This window comes from Neovison vison, chromosome 8, assembly GCF_020171115.1.
Source record: "Neovison vison isolate M4711 chromosome 8, ASM_NN_V1, whole genome shotgun sequence".
Taxonomy (NCBI): Eukaryota; Metazoa; Chordata; class Mammalia; order Carnivora; family Mustelidae; genus Neogale; species Neogale vison.
Window position 1 is genome coordinate 118,158,053 of NC_058098.1, and position 19,997 is coordinate 118,178,049.

General features: G+C 37.4%; 1 protein-coding gene across 3 annotated transcripts in view; it reads right to left on the bottom strand.

Moving 5' to 3' along the window:
• The window catches only part of HEATR5B (HEAT repeat containing 5B), a 107,359-nt gene that overhangs the window by 29,182 nt on the left and 58,180 nt on the right, over positions 1–19,997 (bottom strand). For all 3 annotated transcript variants that reach the window (XM_044261782.1, XM_044261783.1, XM_044261781.1), the window contains 5 exons: positions 19,660–19,804; positions 16,059–16,298; positions 15,294–15,545; positions 9,411–9,592; positions 6,768–6,836 (listed from right to left, as the gene is read on the bottom strand). In XM_044261782.1, the coding sequence (XP_044117717.1) occupies positions 6,768–6,836; positions 9,411–9,592; positions 15,294–15,545; positions 16,059–16,298; positions 19,660–19,804 (888 nt within the window). The remainder of the gene's footprint in view (positions 1–6,767; positions 6,837–9,410; positions 9,593–15,293; positions 15,546–16,058; positions 16,299–19,659; positions 19,805–19,997) is intronic.

Below are 19,997 nucleotides of genomic sequence, written 5' to 3' on the forward strand. Positions count from 1 at the left end.
GACCCTGAGACCATGACCTGAGCCGAAGGCAGAGGCTTTAACCCACTGAGTCACCCAGGCACCCCAACTTTATTTTTTAATAACAAATCAACAACAAGGATGGAATTTATTATATCTTACATGGAAAACTAACAGTATTTACTTAACGTATTTCCATTGACTAATGTGACAAAAATTTTAATAGAAAATAAATTTCTTCCTGAATCACCTCAGTTGTGAATAATTCTTCATCATTTCTGCCTACCACAGGCAAAGGATTATTCTGGGCGCTATGGAAAAGGTTAAAAAATAAATAAATAAAGGGGAAAAATCTAGTCCCTGTCCTCAAGAAAAAAAAAACACAGATTGAATGAACATTTTAGGGCTGTAATACTACAATTCAAAAACAAAGAAGGGAGAGATTACTTCTGGCAGAAGAAATGGGAATGCTTAAATTATCAGGAAGGTCTGTGTGCATAAATACAGAGGAGTTACATGGGAGAAGATATGAGATTAGCAAAGTTAACGGGGATTATGGTACAATTTAAATTCCATGTAAACTGAATTCAGACTTTGTTCTACGGGCAGTTTCCAAGGCTTCTGAACAGGGAGATTACAATTGGAATTGTGCCTGGGGTACCTGGGTGGCTCAGCTGGTTAAGCGTCCAACTCTTGATTTCGGCTTAGGTCATGATCTTGCAGTCACGGGGTCAAGCCCCATGTCAGGCTCTGAGCTCTGCACAGAGTCTTCTTGGGACTTTCTTTCTCCTTCTCCCCCTGCCCCTCCAACACCCATAAATAAATAAATAAATAAATAAAATCTTAAAAAACAAAAAACTGTACTTTAGGAAGATTGTTCCAGTATTTATGCCAGGAAAGAACATGTTTAGATGGTACGCAATGTGTTTAGTTATGTGACTATTACAGTATTATGGGACAGAAATGATAGAGATCAAGCTGGGAATGGGATGAAAAGGGAGAGTCACCAGAGAAAGACTTAGAGGCAGAAATCACAGTATTTGGAAACCAATTAAATATTTTTAGGGGAGAGGCCAGAGACGTGAAAAATTGTGAGGGATCAAAGATGGCTGTTGTAAATAATGCTGCAATAAACCTGGGTTGCATACATCCCTTTGTTTTTTTGTTTTGTTTTGCTTTTTTCATTTTTTTCTTCAGGTCTTTTTTTTTTTTAAACATATAATGTATTATTTGCTTCAGGGGTACAGGTCTGTGAATCATCAGTTTTACACAATTCATAGCACGCATATACCCTCCCCAATGTCCATAACCCAGCCACTCTACCCCTCCCTCCCTACCCCTGGCAGCCCTCAGTTTGCTTCCTGAGATTAAGAATCTCTTATGGTTTATCTCCCTCCCCAGTCCCATCTTGTTTCATTTTTCTCTCCCTTCCCCCAAGAACTCCCATCCTGCCTCTCAAATTCCTCATATCAGAGAGATCATATGATTGCCTTTCTCTGATTGACGTATTTCACTTAGCATAATACCCTCTAGTTCCATCCATGTCGTTGCAAATGGCAAGACTTCGTTTCTTTTGATGGCTGCATAGTATTCCATTGTAAATATATACCAGATCTTCTTCTTCTTTTTTTTAAGATTTTATTTATTTATTTGAGAGAGAGACAGTGAGAGAGAACATGAGAAGGAAGAAAGTCAGAGGGAGAAGCAGACTCTCCAAGGAGCAGGGAGCCTGATGTGGGACTCGATACCAGAACTCCGGGATCATGACCTGAGCCGAAGGCAGTTGCCCAACCAACTGAGCCACCCAGGCACCCTATACCAGATCTTCTTTATCCATTCATCTGTTGGTAGACATCCAGGTTCTTTCCATAGTTTGGCTATTGTGGACATTGCTGCTATAAACATTCGGGTGCATGTGCCTCTTCGGTCACTACAATTTTATCTTTAGGGTAAATATCCAGTAGTGTGATTGCTGGGTCATAGAGCAGCTCTATTTTCACCTTTTTGAGGAACCTCCATACTGTTTTCCAGAGTGGCTGCACCAGCTTGCATTCCACCAACAGTGTAGATAGGTTCCCCTTTCTCTGCATCTTCACCAACACCTGCTGTTTCCTGACTGGTTAATTTCAGCCATTCTGACTGGTGTGAGGTGGTATCTCATTGTGATTTTTGATTTGTATCTCCCTGATGCTGAGTGATGTTGAGCACTTTCTCATGTGTCTGTTGGCCATCTGGATGTCTTCTTTGCAGAAATGTCTGTTCATGTCCTCTGCCCATTTCTTGATTGGATTATTTGTTCCTTGGGTGCTGAGTTTGATAAGTTCTTTTTTTTTTTTTTTTAAATATTTTTGTTTATTTGACAGAGAGAGATCACAAGTAGGCAGAGAGGTAGACAGAGAGAGAGGGAAGCAGGCTTCTGGCTGAGCAGAGAGCCTGATTGTAGGCCTTGAATCCAGGACCCTGAGATCATAACCTGAGCCGAAGGCAGAAGCTTAACCAACTGAGCCACCCAGGTGCCCGTGTTTGATAAGTTCTTTATAGATTTTAGATACTAGTCCTTTATCTGATATGTCATTTGCAGGTATCTTCTCCGCTTCTGTCAGTTGTCTTTTGGTTTTGTTGACTGTTTCCTTTGCTGTGCAAAAGATTTTGATCTTGATGAAATCCAATAGTTCATTTTTGCCCTTGCTTCTCTTGCCTTCGGCAATGTTTCTAAGAAGCTGCTGCAGCTGAGGTCGAAGAGGTTGCTGCCTGTGTTCTCCTCAAGGATTTTGATGGATTCTTGTCTCACATTGAGGTCTTTCATCCATTTGGAGTCTATTTTTGTGTGTGGTGTAAGGAAATGGTCCAGTTTCATTTTTCTGCATGTGGTTGTCCAATTTTCCCAACACCATTTGTTGAAGAGACTGTCATTCTTCCATTGGCCATTATTTCCTGCTCTGTCAAAGATTAGTTAACTATAAAGTTGAGTCTATTTCTGGGCTCTCTATTCTTTTTTTTTTTTTTTTTTTTTTAAGATTTTATTTATTTATTTGAGAGAGAGAGACAGTGAGAGAGAGCATGAGCGAGGAGAAGGTCAGAGAGCGAAGCAGACTCCCCATGGAGCTGGGAGCCTGATGTGGGACTCGATCCCGGGACTCCAGGATCACGCCCTGAGCCGAAGGCAGTCGTCCAACCAACTGCGCCACCCAGGCGTCCCTGGGCTCTCTATTCTGTTTCATTGATCTATATTTCTGTTTTTTTTTTTTTTTAAAGATTTTATTTATTTATTTGACAGAGAGAGATTACAAGTAGACAGAGAGGCAGGCAGAGAGAGAGAGAGAGAGAGGGAAGCAGGCTCCCCGAGCAGAGAGCCCAATGCAGGACTCGATCCCAGGACCCTGAGATCATGACCTGAGCCGAAGGCAGCGGCTCAACCCACTGAGCCACCCAGGCGCCCCTATATTTCTGTTTTTGTGCCAGTACCATACTGTCTTGATGATACAGCTTTGTCATAGAGCTTGAAGTCTGGAATTGTGATGCTGTAAACTTTGCTTTTCTTTTTCAACATTCCTCTGGCTATTCAGGGTCTTTTCTGGTGTCCATATAGATTTTAGGATTATTTGTTCCATTTTTTTGAAAAAAGTTGATTGTATTTTGATAGGAATTGTATTAAACATGTAGATAACTCTATGTAGCATACACATTTTCAGAATATTTGCATCTGTTTGATTTAGTATTTTTGTATACTTTGGGTAAATACCTATTGTGTGATTACTAGATCATAGAATAGTTCTATTTTTACTTTCTTTTTTTTAAAAAAATACCCAAATTATGGAGGCAACCTAAGTGTCCATCGATAGATAAATGGGTAAAGATGTGGTATATATATGTGTGCATATGTATATGTGTGTATACACATTTGCAAAATGGAATATTACTCAGCCATGAAAAGGAACGAAATCTTGCCATTTGCAATGATATGGATAAAGCTAGAGTATAATGCTAAGTGAAATAAGCCATCCAGAGACTAAGACAAATACCATACACTTTCACTCACATGTAGAATTTAAATAGCAAAACTGAACAAACGTTAAGAAAAAAGCACCTGTCGCTCAGTGGGTTAAAGCCTCTGCCTTTGGCTCAGGTCATAATCCCAGGGTTCTGGGATAGAGCCCTGCATCAGGCTCTCTGCTCAGCAGGGAGCCTGCTTCCCCCTCTCTCTCTGCCTGCGTCTCTGTCTACCTGTGATCTCTGTCTGTCAAATAAATGAATAAAATCTTTAGAAAAAAAAAGAAAGAAAGAGACAAATCAAGAAACAGACTATGAACTATAGAGAACTGTTGGTTACCAGAGGGGAGGGGAGCTAGGTGAAGGGGATGAAGAGCACACTTATTGTGATGAACAACGAGTAATGCATAGAACTGCTGAATCACTATACTGTACGCCCAAAACTAATATAACTAAACTGGAATTAAAATTTTCAAAAACAATGACTAGGGAGACCTGGGAACTCTCCACAAACAGGTAATAACTAAAGCAATGTTACCAGGTAAATTTCTTCAAGGATCAGGTAAATTTGTTCAAGGACTGAGTTATAAGAAAAAAAAAAAAAAGAAAAGTATAAGACCAGAACACAAGGAAGATAGTTACAAGGGACAAGCAGAATAAGAACCAACAACAAAAGAAATTGAAAAGAAAATGCCAGAAGAGCAAAAGGAAAACCAGGCAAGGGCAGTAACACTGAAGCCAAAGGAAGAATGTTGAGGAGAAAGGTGTGGTCTGGCGGTGCGAGCTTGCTTCCACTATCACAAGTGCTCACTTTAAAGAACCTGAAACTTGGTGCGCCTGGCTGGCCCAGTCAGTAGAGAATGCAACTCTTAGTCTTGGGGTTGTGAGCTCCAGCCCCATGACGGGTGTGGAGATTACTTGAAAATAAAATCTTTAAAAAGATAAAGAGCATGAAACTAGAAACTGCAGGTTCTGCATTATAAGTTTGGTTTATGAAAAAAGATAAAGCAGCACTGAATCAGCAAAGTCATACTCAAGAGGAAAGACCTGGACTTGTATCAAGAGTGTTACGTGAATGTACGCTTAACCAATTTAACCTGAAATATGATATTTAAAATATATATTATGGTTATGATTCCTATGCTGATTTAAAGAATTTTTCTTTTATTAAACCACTGATTCCTGTCTCCAGTTGTGTTGCACTTCAGAGTCTTCCTATAATATCTAAAAATTACTCTGATTCAGCTTCAGGTTTAACACGACATCTATTCTAGCAAATAGGGTGGGATGCAATGTTTCATGATCTGTCCAAAGCCAACTCATTTTCCTTTAAGAAAAAGGAACTTGCAACCTACTGTTCCATCTGTTTCAAAACTAGTTTTCCTCCCAGAAACAGGACAGGAGGTCAAAAACTTAAGCCTTCCAGCAGAAAAGAAGAAAATCTTATAATTAAAAAAAAAAAAAAAAAAAGCTAGAGCTACATAAAGAATAAGAAGTTGAAGGCAAATTCAGTAACAGGAATTTTTCATACTACTCATCCACAAGATGAAATCTGGATAGCTTTTGCTTTTCTATGAACAGCTTTGTAAGTTTTTTCTGCTTAAATACTATGCTCTGAAACATCATCACAAGACATTTATTTATACAGGACTATGATTTCTGATTGTCTGTGCATCAGTATCTCATACCAAATGGTCTGCTCTAACTCTGAGATTTGTATCATGATCCACAGAACTCTTTCTTAAACAAGACTCCCTTTTTTCTTTCTGGTCTGCTGTTTGTAAGAGGAGTTGATTTCTCTGAAGGCCATCATTAGGACCGTAGACTTCAGACAAATAAATCTTAACAATGGGGGGCACCCAAGTGGCTCAATCAGTTAAGCACCTGACTCTTGATCTCGGCTCAGCTCATGATCTCAGGGTTGTGAGACTGAGCCCCGTGTTAGGTCCTTGCTGAGTGTGGAACCTGCTCAAGATTCTCTCCCTCTCCCAATGCCCCTACCCCATCACCCCCTATTAAAAAGAAAAAGAAAAGAAAAGAAAAATCTTAACAATGGCAGGAAGAGGCAAACCCATTCAGCCAGAGAGAAAACAAAGTAAGAACTTCCCGCTTATCATTGCAAATAGCAGAACATTCTCTGTCTAGAGGCCACACATAGCTTGATTATGGATTCTAAGCAATAATGATGGACCACAGCCCGGTACTCCAGAAAACTGGGAAGTAGAGAGTTGCTTCTCTTCTATCCTTAGGAAAGCAGATAAAGAATCCAGTTTCCTGAAAGATGAGAGCTTACTGCACGAGTCCATTTTCAGAATGAGGCATGAAAAAGAGGAACTTATTAAAAGTGTAGGAACATTTTGTGACTTTTTAAAAATATAATAATGTGAGAATAATCCTCTGGGATTCATTTTGCAATGAAATTTCCATATTGTGAAATTCTCTAGAAACATGGAAATTTTCACAAACTGTGATAAAAAAAAAATCCTTTATTACCCAACCATCATTAATATGCATTCTTTAATTATTTTATAATCGTATTTTTATTTTTAGTCCCTCTTATGGTTTTTATACCATTATTCACTTCTGGCTGATAGAAGACCTATGTATCCCAAAGTCATTTCCTCAGCTATGACAAAAAAAGGGATGCAATTAACAGTTACTACGTCATCATTTGATACAGAATAGAAGAAGGAACTGTCACTGTTGTATTTCCAAGATAAAAATAAATATTTACCTTTTCTCTCTTTCTTGGGAGTGAATTCTAAGGTATCTTTTAATTTAAAGAAGGCAACTATAGAAAACTCTATTTTTCTTCTTACCTGGCAAGCTTTTGCTATTATGTCTGATGGGGTATCTTGTGAAAAGGCTGGTCTTAGAGCAGCTCCCACCTAAGAAAATGAATATGAGCATTTTATTTTTAAAGATAAGTAGTAAATACAAATCCTCTTGTGTCTCTGTAGATGAAAACACACAAAACACATCTTTTTATTTTCCTTTTAATCACATATCCCTTATCTCTCTTTTCAGTTACAATAAACTCAAACATACCATTTTTCTTTTGCTTCCCAGGAGGTTATAATCATTATCAAATCTATATGAATGCTATACCAAAACAGGAAATTAATCTTCTTTTTCTTTTGTTTTTGTTTAATAGTAAACAGGATTTTCTGACAAAGTTACATGTTCCTGGACATAACAGAAAACTGCTATCCTTTTTTTAAAAATTCTGTCTATATTTTCCTGAATATATCTCTAACAGTATTTACCTCATGAGTGAATCTCATATAACTGGATCAATTCCTTTAATAACTATTACTAAAAATTCACATAGTCACTGAAAGATCTCAGAGACCATTTCACCTTAAAAAAAAAAATACACACACACAGAGGACATTAGGTGAAGGAAAAGGAGAAGTGAGTTGGGGGAAATCAGAGGGGGAGACAAGCCATTAGAGACTGTGGACTCTGAGAAAACAAACTGAGGGTTTTGGAGGGAGGAGGGTGGGTCGTTGGGAGGGCCTGGTGGTGGGTATTGTGGAGGGCCCGTATTGCATGGAGCACTGGGTGTGGTGCATAAACAATGAATCTTGGAACACTGAAAAAATAAAATAAAATTTAAAAAATTAAAAAAAAAAAAACACTTTAAAAGAAGGATGCTTGGTGTGCCTAGGTGGCTCAGTTGCTTAAGCGTCTGCCTTCAGCTCAGGTCACGATCTCAGGGTCCTGGGACTGAGAGCATCAGGCTCCCTGCTCAGCAGGGAGACTGCTTCTCCCTCTCCTTCTCCCGGCTACACCCCTGCTTGTGTGCTCTCTCTCTCTGTCAAATAAATAAGTAAAATCTTAAAAAAAATTTTTTAAAAAAGTACACTCAAGGAATATTAGTTTATGTACCACTGTCATAGTACTAAGTGAAGGAATGTGAGCCTTAGTTTTAATAAGCCAACCCAGTCACAGATTCTTAAATATATCAGATTTAACATGAATGAACTGAATAAGGAGTTAGATATAGTCAACTCCTACTCTGAGACTTCTTTCTTTGCACAAGAGAGTCAGTCACTGAGATATATCAATAGCAGTTTAGAAATGAATCAATCAAGTGTTCGTCTCCATAACTAAAACACATGGCGGCTAATTGCAGTATTGGTAGTATAGTCATCAACTAATCACACAGCTGGTGCTGGACCCTGTACTGAAGAAGAAAGAGAATATACTATAAAAGAGATCACTGGGTTGACTGATAAAACTGGAATATGACAGACTATATAGAAGTAATACATCAATGCTGAATTTCCTGAAGTTGGGAACTGCTCTGTGGTTATATGAGACACGTCCTTTTCCTTTGGAAATACAGACTGTAATATTCAAGGGTAAAGCTACAGATTTAAATAATTATTCTTCCAATTTTTCTGAAGTAAAGAACTATTCCTAAATAAAAAGTCAAAACAAAACAACAAACCTTCATTCTTACAGGTTGGGTATTTAGGAGTAAATAATTGTATATGGGTGTTCCATAGGCAGCTGGGCTAGAAGCTGTAACTTCCTCACCTGTACTTATGATGGAAAAACAATGGAGCATACACAATTCACCCTTTTTAATTTTGTGTATGCTTGAGTATAGCTTTTAGATGAGGTGTTGTGTATCTGAAACTAAGGTTCTGGTATAACTACAGTAAAAAAAAAAAAAATATATATATATATATATAAATATGTGTATGATATTTATATTAAAATATATTATATATAACATGTATATATAATATACATTATACATAATTATACATATATGTTATGTATGTATAATATATATTTTATATATATATAGAATATAAAATACACACACATATGTATCTTCTTTCCTTGCTAACTTAAGTTTGTCTTCACATAACCCATCAATATGAGAATTAAATCTATTATGCCTCAGTTCAAGAACACAAATAAAGTTATAAATTTCAGGGGAAACAAATATCTCTGTTCAGAATAAAATAAAATATTTTTTGAAGGTAAGTAATTCTTTCAGTAGTATTTTTAACTGCTGTTATTAGTAGTTATCCTTCAGCATTACAAAGCTGTCCTTTGTATTTTTAAAAATGCTTATCAAGTCTTAACATATAAAAGTAATGTCAGCAAATCCACAACACTCTTTGAATGTCCTTTTATCTTTTAAATGGCATGGCTAAACATCTAAACACAAGACTGAAAAGCTAGGCTGCGATTCTATTTTGGTTTTATCACCAATACACTATCAGAACTCGAAAATAGTGACAAGTTTTATACTACTGTTTCTTCAACTGTGGGATTCAACTATGTAACAGACGATGGGAATAAAGATAGGCAGCTGAAGTTCCAAATACATTTCTCCAGGGAATCTTCACTCCCTTAATGATCATGTAAAGGAACAATTTTAAGTTTTAAATAAACAGAGTATCTCTTAAAACAAAACAAAACAAAACAGAGTATCTCACGTTAGCTTGATATTGCTCCAGAATCACATGGCCTGGAAATTCTGGCTCAGGCACAGATGCAAACTTCTTGATAATGTCCTCAAGTGCTTGGAGCCCAGCCATCCGCAGCTGGTTACTATGATCAGTTGCAGCCATGAATGCCATGCGAATCAGGTCAGAGAGATGAAGTACCAACAGGTCATCTAAAAATAGAAATAGAAGGCAAAAAGGAAAACTCCAAAAATAAGTATTACAACACAAAAATATGAAAAGAAATAAACTTCTTTAAAAAAGCACTTATGTTTGGGATGCTTGGGTGGCTGAGTCAGTTAAGCATCTGCCTTCCGCTCAGGCCATGATCTCAGGGTCCTGGGATCGAGCCCCACACCTGCTTCTCTCTCTCCCTCTGCCTGCTGCTACCCCTCCTTGTATACTCTCCCTCTCTCTCTCTCAAATAAATAAAATATATATATATATATTTTTTTTTTAATTTAAAGATTTTTATTTATTTATTTGACAGAGAGAGATCACAGTAGACAGAGAGGCAGGCAGAGAGAGAGAGAGGGAAGCAGGCTCCCCGCTGAGCAGGGAGCCCGATGTGGGACTCGATCCCAGGACCCTGAGATCATGACCTGAGCCGAAGGCAGCGGCTTAACCCACTGAGCCACCCAGGTGCCCTAAATATATATATATTTTAAAAAGCACTTATTTCCACAATTCCACTATGTTTTAAAATAACAAAGATACACTTCCAGTAAGACTTGTGTATCATAATTTCTCAAGAATATTGGTGAACCTTTACACAATATAGTAATACAGATGATATTACTGGATTTCCCAAAAGGAGTCTGTAATCTTTTAGAATAGGGCTGGCGGATTGTTCCTGTAAACAACTAGATGGTAAATACTTTTGATTTTGCCAGCCACATAATTTCTATCACAGCTACTCAACTCTTCTTTTGTAGAATGAGCATAGTCATAGATCACATGTATTTAAATAAGTATGCCGTGTTCCAATAAAAGTTTATTTTAAAAAACAGTCTATGGTCTGGATTTGGACTGTAGGAAGTAGTTTCCCAACTTCTACTAGAAAAGACTTTTATAAAGATAAGATGTAGAAAAGGGAAGTCGTCCTCTTTTTAGAGTAAAGGCTACTCCAGATCTACCAAAACAAAACTTAAAAGCAAGTCTCAAAAGGATTCAAAAGATACCAAGTAATATAACTACATCCCAGAACGAAGTCCAACACTATTTAAAGGAATAAAACAAAATCCAGCACTACTACTATAAAATTTGCAAATCTGATATGTAATAAAAACTATCAGGAATGCAAAGAAGTAGGAAAATACAACTTGCAACAAGGAAAAAAAAAAACAAACTTAGTGAACAGAAACAGATCCAGAAATGAAAAGGTGATGAAATTAGCAGACAGGGAGTCTAGAAGAATTATCATAAATATGTTGCCTATATTCAAGATAGAAAACAAAAACCTTAGCATGTTTAAGAGAGAAGTAAAAGACAGGGAGAATCATAAATAAAACTTGTATAAATAAAGTCACAAATAAGACTCGTAGAAATAAAAAAATAAAATACCTGAAATGAAAAATATACTGGATAAGATTATTAGTGATTAGATACTGAAGAAGAAAATATTGGTGACCTTAAAGACCTAGCAACTGAAATTATTAAAAAAATGATCAAGCTCAAGTACTCTCAGATTCTTGAGGAGGCTGCAAGACTCCCAAAATCTTTTTGAAGCAGTGGCAATCTGTGGCTTAGCTGGATACCCAAACAGTTCCTATTTAAACAGGTTTTTGTGGCTATTGCTATTGTGAAGGTTATAAGACAAGTATCTTCTAATTTTTTCATGTGCTTACCTAAAATTCCAATTTTAGAATCTTAAAGTTAAAAAAGAATATCTACTCGTTTGGAGAAGAACAAAGAAGAGACTTAAAAATTCGGCTGGAAGATCCCAATACTTCCTCATCTAAGGGAGGCAAAAACACATCATCAATAAAAATTAGGTATAATAGGGGTTCCTGGATGGCTCAGTTGTTAAGCGTCTGCCTTCAGCTCGGGTCATGATCCCAGGGTCCTGGGACTGAGGTCCACAAAAAACACTTTTTAAAAAAAGATTTTATTTATTTATTTGACAGAGAAAGAAACAGGGAGAGAGGGAACACAAGCAGGAGGAGTAGAAGAGGGAGAAGCAGTCTTCCCGCCAAGCAGGGAGCCTGATGTGAGCCTCAATCCCGGGATCCTGGGATCATGACCTGAGCCGAAGGCAGATGCTTAAAGACTGAGCCACCCAGGAGCCCAACAAATAAAATCTTAAAAAAAAAAAAAAAAAAAAAATAGGCATAATGAATTGCCAGAAGTTGGGAGGAAATTTCCAAGGCAGATGGAACTAGACTAATGTGAGCTTATTCCTATTATGCCAACCCAAAAGTAAATAAAAAGACCTACTACTCCTTCTAATTAAAAAGGTCTAGAAAGATACCAATCTACCAACCCAAAACTAGGCAATTATTACTGAAAGTATTTTGCTTCTCTACACAAATCTCTATCTCTGACTTTTCTGAAGTCAAAATATCTTTTTTCCAAGTCCAAGGAGATGAACTCCTAAAGCAGGGAGTAGGAAGGGGCATGAGGCAGAAACTCTAAAATGGGGAGAAAACTGGGGGGCTGTTAGAGGTTTATTACATTCTGGGAGCAGTAGTTCCATACAACTAAAGTTCAGTGGATACAAAGGGAGGTACGGATGATACAGGAAGAGCCTGGATAGCACATTTATTTAGTCTATAACTTTGAAAAATACATGTTGACATGATTGTCCAGAATAGCAGGCAATGGGAACTAGAAAGGATCCTGTTTCAGCCCAGCAGAACAAAGTATGTCAGATACTGGAATCTAGGTTGGAAAGCTGTTATATCAGCTTACTATCCAGCTACCAATGTGAAGTAAACAAAGACCAAGAATATGGACAATCCACACCCCCCCCACACACACACTTTGAGCAAATTTCAAATGTGGAGAATGCTCTCCTCTTTCAAGGATATATGAACAAATAAGCCTATGAAGAAAACACACACAGGCAAAATAAAGATTCTGAAGATTCAGAAAGTGCTAATCTCAAAAATAATTTTCTATAAAAATCAGAATAAAATATAGAAAATAACCTGGCACTTCAATAGCATGCAAAAAATCATGGCTTCTATGGAATAAGAACAGAAAATCATAAGTAGTCAAAAGGGTATGATCTGGGGCGCCTGGGTGGCTCAGTGGGTTAAGCTTCTGCCTTCGGCTCAGGTCATGCTCTCAGGGTCCTGGTATTGAGTCCTGCATGGGCTCTCTGCTCAGCGGGGAGCCTGCTTCCCCCTCTCCCTCTGCCTGCCTCTCTGCCAACTTATGATCTCTCTCTCTGTCAAATAAATAAATAAAATCTTAAAAAAAAAAAAGGATATGATGTAATGAAAGTAGAAAAAGGGCAAAAATTAAAAGAAAACTAAAAACAAAAGAAGATAAGATCCACTATGGGGGCAGAAAACAGTAAACATTATCAATGATATAAAGGAAAAACTTGTGAGGATCTCTTCTCATGTAGGTAAGATACAAATAATGAGAGAAAAAGTATTAAATACAAAGAAAGGAAAGCCAACCTAAAGATCTGCTCTACTCCCTAAATGTCACATGCACACTTATACTTCCATGCCTTTACAAATTCTCTTCACTTTTTGGGTGCCTGGAGCCTCAGTTGGTTAATTTTAATTAGTAAAACTCTTGATTTCAGCTCAGGTCATGATCTCAGGGTCATAAGATCAAGCCCCATGGTGGGCCCCCATCTTTAGCACAGAGTCTGCCTAAGATTCTCCCTCCCTCTCACTCTCTCCCTTCCCTCATTCCTGCTGGTGTGCATGCACACACACACACTCTCTTTCTCTCTAAAATAAACAAACAAATAAATAAAATCTAAAGCAAGCAAATTATCTTACTTTCCTTGCTTGTAAGAAACCACTGTGGTAGGCAGAACACTGGTGCTCAAATGTGTCTCTACCCTAATCCCTACAATCTGTGAATATGTTAATTTACATAGCAAAAGGGGGTTTGTAGTTGTGATTAAGGTTATGGGCTCTGAAATGGAGATTATCCCAAATTTAACAGTGGGTCCAATCTAATCACAGGATCCTGAAAAGCGGAGTACCGCTCCTGGCTGTGCTCATAGCCCTGTGACAGCTACAGAAGGATCACTGAGACAAGTCAGTGTTGGCTTTGAGGGGGCCACCTCCAAGAGACAGAGAGAGGGGGCCACCACCAAGGAATGCAGGCAGCCAAAGAAGACTCCTGGAAAGCCTCTAGAAAGGAATGCAGCCCTGCTGATACCTTGATTTTAGCCCAGTGAGACTCATGTTGGATTTTCTGACCTATAAGAACAATAAGATAAAAAATGTGTATTGTTTTAAGCCACTGAATCTGTCTTCATTTGTTAGAGCAGCAATAGAAAACAAATACAACCAGCTTCTTCTACCTGAAAAATCTTTTGTCTGCCTTTAAAATCCAGTTTCAAAATCACCTTTTCTGTGAGATCTTCCTTGGTTCTTCAGAAAATGCATACTACCTGTTTATGCCTCCAAAACACTCTGTCATAATAGTATTTGGACATATAATTGTTTAAGAGAAAGTCTTTCTGTCTTTTAGACTAGAAATTCTTCAAGGATATGGGCTATGTTTTTTTCTTCTTTGCATCCCCAATGTGTAGCAAAGAATAGGGTTTGGTAAATATTTCATAAATAATGGCATGAATAAGGAAACTGTGTTTGTGATAGATTGTGCTTTGCTGACAACTGTAAATTTGGACTCACATTTTATATGTGGAGTACCACTGTTTTACTTTTTGTTTGTTTGGGTTTTTTTTTTTTAAGATTTTATTTATTTATTTGACAGAGAGAGGTCACAAGTAGGCAGAGAGGCAGGCAGAGAGAAAGGTGAGGGGAAGCAGGCTCCCTGCTGAGCAGAGAACCTGATGCGGGGCTCGATCCCAGGACCTTGAGATCATGACCTGAGCCCAAGGCAGAGGCTTTAACCCACTGAGCCATCCAGGTGCCCCTTTTTGTTTGTTTTTTAATCCAACTTTGAGTTCCAGTAAACTAAAAGGCATCTGTAATCAAGTAAACTAAAAGGAGCTTTAATGTATAGATTTCAATACTATTAGTACGCACAATTTGTTTTTACATATGTTAAAAAAAATGACAGGGTGATGAAGAGACCACAAAGTACGAGACAGAGAGTCTATTACTCTTGCAGCGCTCTCGGCTTCCCTGGGTCTCCTCATCTGTACAATGAGGATATTGGATCTGACGATCTCTTTGTAAACTCCCTGTAACACCTGATCCAGAGAATTATGGGATATAAAAAGCTTACAAAAGATAAAAAACAGTGTCGAGTTTCAGTAAGAGTTTTCAGCTTTTCAAAAATACCTAGCAGCTTTTCTGAAATCTGAGGGTTTGAGTTGAATTAAATGATGGCATGCACGAGTTCTGATATTCTCCATAGCTGGGCTACATAACCTTTACCTATGTACCTTAACACTTTGCCATCTCTTTTATACTTAAATGCTAAACTAGGACAAAGTACAAAGGATGTGTAAATTACAACCATTGTTATCTTTAGGGCACATGATTAAGATACATCTACCTTATGAAGGAGTACACCTTTGGACCATTTTCTTCAACTTATCTTCTAAATATAAGTCAGAAGATAGGTAGTAAGCTTAGGCGACAGAAAAACAGGTAAAAGAAACTTGTAAGAAATGAAAGGCCGAGTCTAAACCATGTTCCATAGCAGCAAACCTATATTACAAACCTAAAAAAATACTCTGGGGAAAAGAAGTACTGATTTTAAATTTACTTGTAGGGTTTCGTAGTTTAGCAGAACGTGCCATGGCAAGGTCAAAGTGGGCCTGGTCCGCATTCTCACACAAATTGATGATTCGGCACAGGCAGTCTGCAGCGAACACCCGAGTGGCCCAGCGAGGGGCCACAAAGGGCTTTGATTTATCTTCTTCCCCTAGTGTGGTGAACATGGTATCATCATCCATCTCATCTTTCTTCTCAGATTCCTCATCTTTTCCACTACTTACGAGAGTGGCAGTGCTCATATCTGTAACACAAACAAGGCACATTATGACAACCTCACGTAGAGCAAAATGATACTTTAGAACTTGCATTAATGTTACAAGATTTCTAATAAAAAGGACTAAATTCTTACTCCTTTGGAAACAGCAGAACTGGCAGGTCTTTTTTACATCAATCAGAAAGCAAAGAAAGGATAACATAAAAGTGTTTTTACATATTTCACTAGTTTTACATACTATGTAGAATACAGAGTAACCTGAGTTTTTATACATGAAAATTTAGTTTGAATTTAGTTATTTCCTCCAAATCAAAGAAAGCTCATTAGTCTGTAATATAATTTAACCTTCAACATTTATACAGGGATTTATAGATTAAAATTTATTAGCATTTTTTAATGTAAGCTCAAATATGTATATATATATGTATATATTTCTGTTTACATATACAGATACATACATGTACAGGTACATATACAGATATATACCAGAGGTAAAAGAGTCATTATTTTAAGAACATATTTTATATATTAAACACATACCACTAGAAGCTGCCAGGACATCTTTACAAAGCATTAGCCAATGCGAAAGTTTTTCTACGGCCAGTGATGAAAGCATATGCCCCAAAGTATCATGAATATCAGAACATAATTTTCTGTCTGTCTCCCGGTCTAGCATTCCAAAAAGAAGTCCCTCGAGACCAGTTTCTGTTATATTAACACCTTGGTGCCGGCAGTGGATATCACTTCGAGAACTGACTCCAGGTGCAAAAGGATTGACATCTGAAAAGCAAATTTTACAAATGAATTTGTATAGGGTTTTGTTGTGTACTATAGGTAATAAAGACCAAGACTTACATGTAAATTCACTATTACAACAAAACAAGCTAGCTACACATAGAATTTATGTTCTTCAGTTTATATATCCTTAGGTTTAGAATTTAATCTGACAATATGGGTAAAACTCGGATCCTTAAGACTGATTATTCTGCAGTATTTTAAACAAATCTCCAGGGAATGCTCATAAATATATATTTCATTCCAAAAAAAAATTAAGTGTGGGAAAGAGACATATTTCTAAGTAGATTTAATTTAATGGACTAAAAAATAATTATTGCTATATTTGTTGGAAGAACAAATTGAAATTTATTTAGTCTTATAGTTTAGGTTTTTAAAAATCTATAAAGCTGGAACACAAGTTATAAATGGACTGTATCCTAAAAGATCATTTAAAAACTGGGAAAATACTTTCTAAGAAATATTCAATCAAAAAGTCATACTGAGTGGGGAGATAGATAAAATAGGTGGAAGGGATTAAGAGGCACAAACCTCAAGCTGTAAGGTACATCACAGGGTTGAAAAGTACAGCATGGGGAATAGTCAGTAGTCCTGTAATAACATATGACGACAGACGGTGACTACATCTGGCACTGCATCAAGTACAGAATGGTGGAATCACTATATTGTAGAGCTGACACTAATAAAACACTGTATGTCAATTACTCTTCAATTAAAAAAGTCATACTGTTGCAAAATAGTAGTTAAAGGTCCTGTTTTATCTGAAAATCTTTTCCTTCTTAGAAACAGTGTAAATTGTACAACTGGCAACCTTAAGGAATACTGAGGCTCCAAAGACGGAAGCCCTTTGAACCTTGAAGAGAGTGAGATGAAGGCGTGTAGACTGAAAGCAGCTCTTTTAGTTGAGTCACTCCAAAGACAAAATAAGGGGAAGTTTGCAGAAAATAGCCACAGTGAGAGGAACTCAGATAGTAGGAAAAGTCAAAAGGTTCAGTTCCAAGGAAAGAGAACATTAGCAAGAAATTAGGCACAGAGGCCTATTTTTTACTTAGGCCCTGATAGTACATTCCATATCAGGGATTACTCTTCTACAACATGAATTTTCATAGCTATACAACAAACCACTGAATTAAGAAAACACTGACGGTGCCTGGGTGGCTCAGTCAGTTAAGCACCCCACTCTTGATGTGATCTCAGGGTCAGGAGATTGAGCACCATGTCGGGCTCTGCGCTGGGCATAGAGCCTGCTTAAGATTTTCTCTCTCCCTCTCCCTCTGCCGCACTCAGCTTCTCTCTCCCTCTCTTAAAAAAGAGAGAGAGAGAGAGAGAGAGAGAACACTGCTTGATCATTGAGGAAAAATTCCTAAAAGGGGAATCACTAGGTCAAAGGGTAAGCTGACAAAAAACACTGAAAAATCCAGAAAATTTGTACGACTTTACATTTCTTTCTACCAGTAGTATAAGACATTCTCTTTTATTCATATCTCTCTCAGGGATAGTTATAACCATTATTTTTAATTTGGTCAGTTTTATAGAAGAAAAATGCTATCTTATGATTGTATTGACTTATACTTATTTAATCACTAGAGGTTGAAAATATTTCATAAGTTGATATTTCTTCTTTGATAAAACGTGTTTTTTATGTTCTCATGATTTTTCCATAGATGGAGAAGAGAGTTAACATAGGATGCTTGAGATGCCTGAAATTCATATTAGCCTTCAGCTAGCCTCCCAGTGAAGTGGGTTTCAGGAGGGTTCCCACCATTTCCTGGTCAAAGTTGCTCACTATGCCTAAAACTGTACAAATGGTATGGTTTATGCTGAATATCCGCTTGCCTTTGAAAGCCTGGACTTTTGGAATATGCTTGACAGACCATGCCTAATCAACCAGCGCCCAAGAGAAATTTTGGGCACCAAGCCCCTGACAAGCTTTTGTGATAGACATTTCATATATGTTGTCAGGACTCAAGCAGCTTCTGTGTGACTTCCCGGCAGGTGAGCTCTTGGAAATCTATACCTGGTTTGCTCCAGACTTCACGCCAAGTGCCTTTTCCCTCTACATATTTTGCTTTGTGTCCAGTTGCTACAGTAAATCATAACCATAAGCATGACTATATGCTAAGTCCTCCAAGTACATCATCAAACCTCGGGTGGTCTTAAAACCCTCAACACATTAAGCTTTAAAAACATTAAAATGTAAATATGCACACTTCAATAAATAAAATAAATTTAAAAATATTTGCAAGTACTTCCCCTCTTAGTTTTATCTTTCAATTTTGATTTTGGTGACTGATGTGTATACGTTTTTAAATTTTCTATGTATTCAGGAGAATTCTATAATTATTTTTGGTGCTATGTTTTCTCTCTTAAAAGCAATACTGTTGGGGCACCTGGGTGGCTCAGTGGGTTGAGCCGCTGCCTTTGGCTCAGGTCATGATCTCAGGGTCTTGGGATCCAGTCCCACATCAGGCTTTCTGCTCAGCGGGGAGCATGCTCCCCCCTCCCCGCCCCTGCCTACTTGTGATCTCTCTCTCTGTCAAATAAATAAATAAAATCTTTAAAAAGAAAAAAAGCAATACTGTTTACTGTGTAAGTAACTTTTTTCATATTATGCAATACAGTATATTTGTTAATAGAGCTCATATATTATCCTAAAATTGAAGTTATTTTATTATCTTGCTTCTTAGTACCCAAGCAACTTCTCTGCATTAGAAAGCTCTTACAAGTAAAAATTTTTTCTCACAATAGGGGAAATACCTGTTAGTTAAGCTCTGAAAAAGCTCTCAAGCAAACTATCCCTAGAGACCAAAAGGCCGGCTATGAAATTCAAGCTATACTTAACCCCACTCCCCCACCAAAGCAGAAAGAATAGAAGCAAGCAAAGATCTACCTTTTGTACCCAAACACCTACTGACATTTCTTTTATTGGTTACCCTAGCTTTCGCTTCTTGAGGAAAAGTTATATCACAAAGGGTCAACTAGTATCAGAGACTGGAAGCTTTCAGGTACCCCCAAAATAGATCACTTCTCTTTCCAGAAATCTACTTGTGATACAAAGCAATATCCTTAGAGTTTGTTATCCATTATATAGCTAAATCATCCAGAAGGAATGGCATGAGTACCTTGACACTAAATGCTATTTACATTTTTTTCCTTTTTAGCTCCAAACCTTAAAAAAGGTAAAAGTGTAAAAGTACCAAGAAAACAATACTGGAATTTTAAAATTTGATAATGGTTTTATTTAACTTGAAAGAATAAGAAGATTGACCATACTTGAGAGCAAAAATGTTATTTAAAGAGTTATACTCATTTGAAATGTTGAATACTGACTGATTCAGTAACTTACGAGTACCAGGGCTCTCCTTGTCACCTGCAGTTTTTGCTAGGCTCATGGCATATTCACACACTTCAGCTGCTTCCCTTTGTGCAAGCTGCCGGAGACAAGCCACAGCTGCTCGGCGAAGTAGCAAATGGGAGCTACACAAGTGAACCTGGAAACCATAGCATATTAGACAGTTTTCCTTAAAAACTGCAATCTCATTTGCCTAATGAATATGTATTAACACCTTACTTGTGAAGAGACTCTTCATTTAACAGCAGCAGTTGTTAAATATATAGCCAAATAATCGACTTTTGAAAAAATAATACCACTAAAGTAGACAAGGAATATTTTAGTGGCCAAAA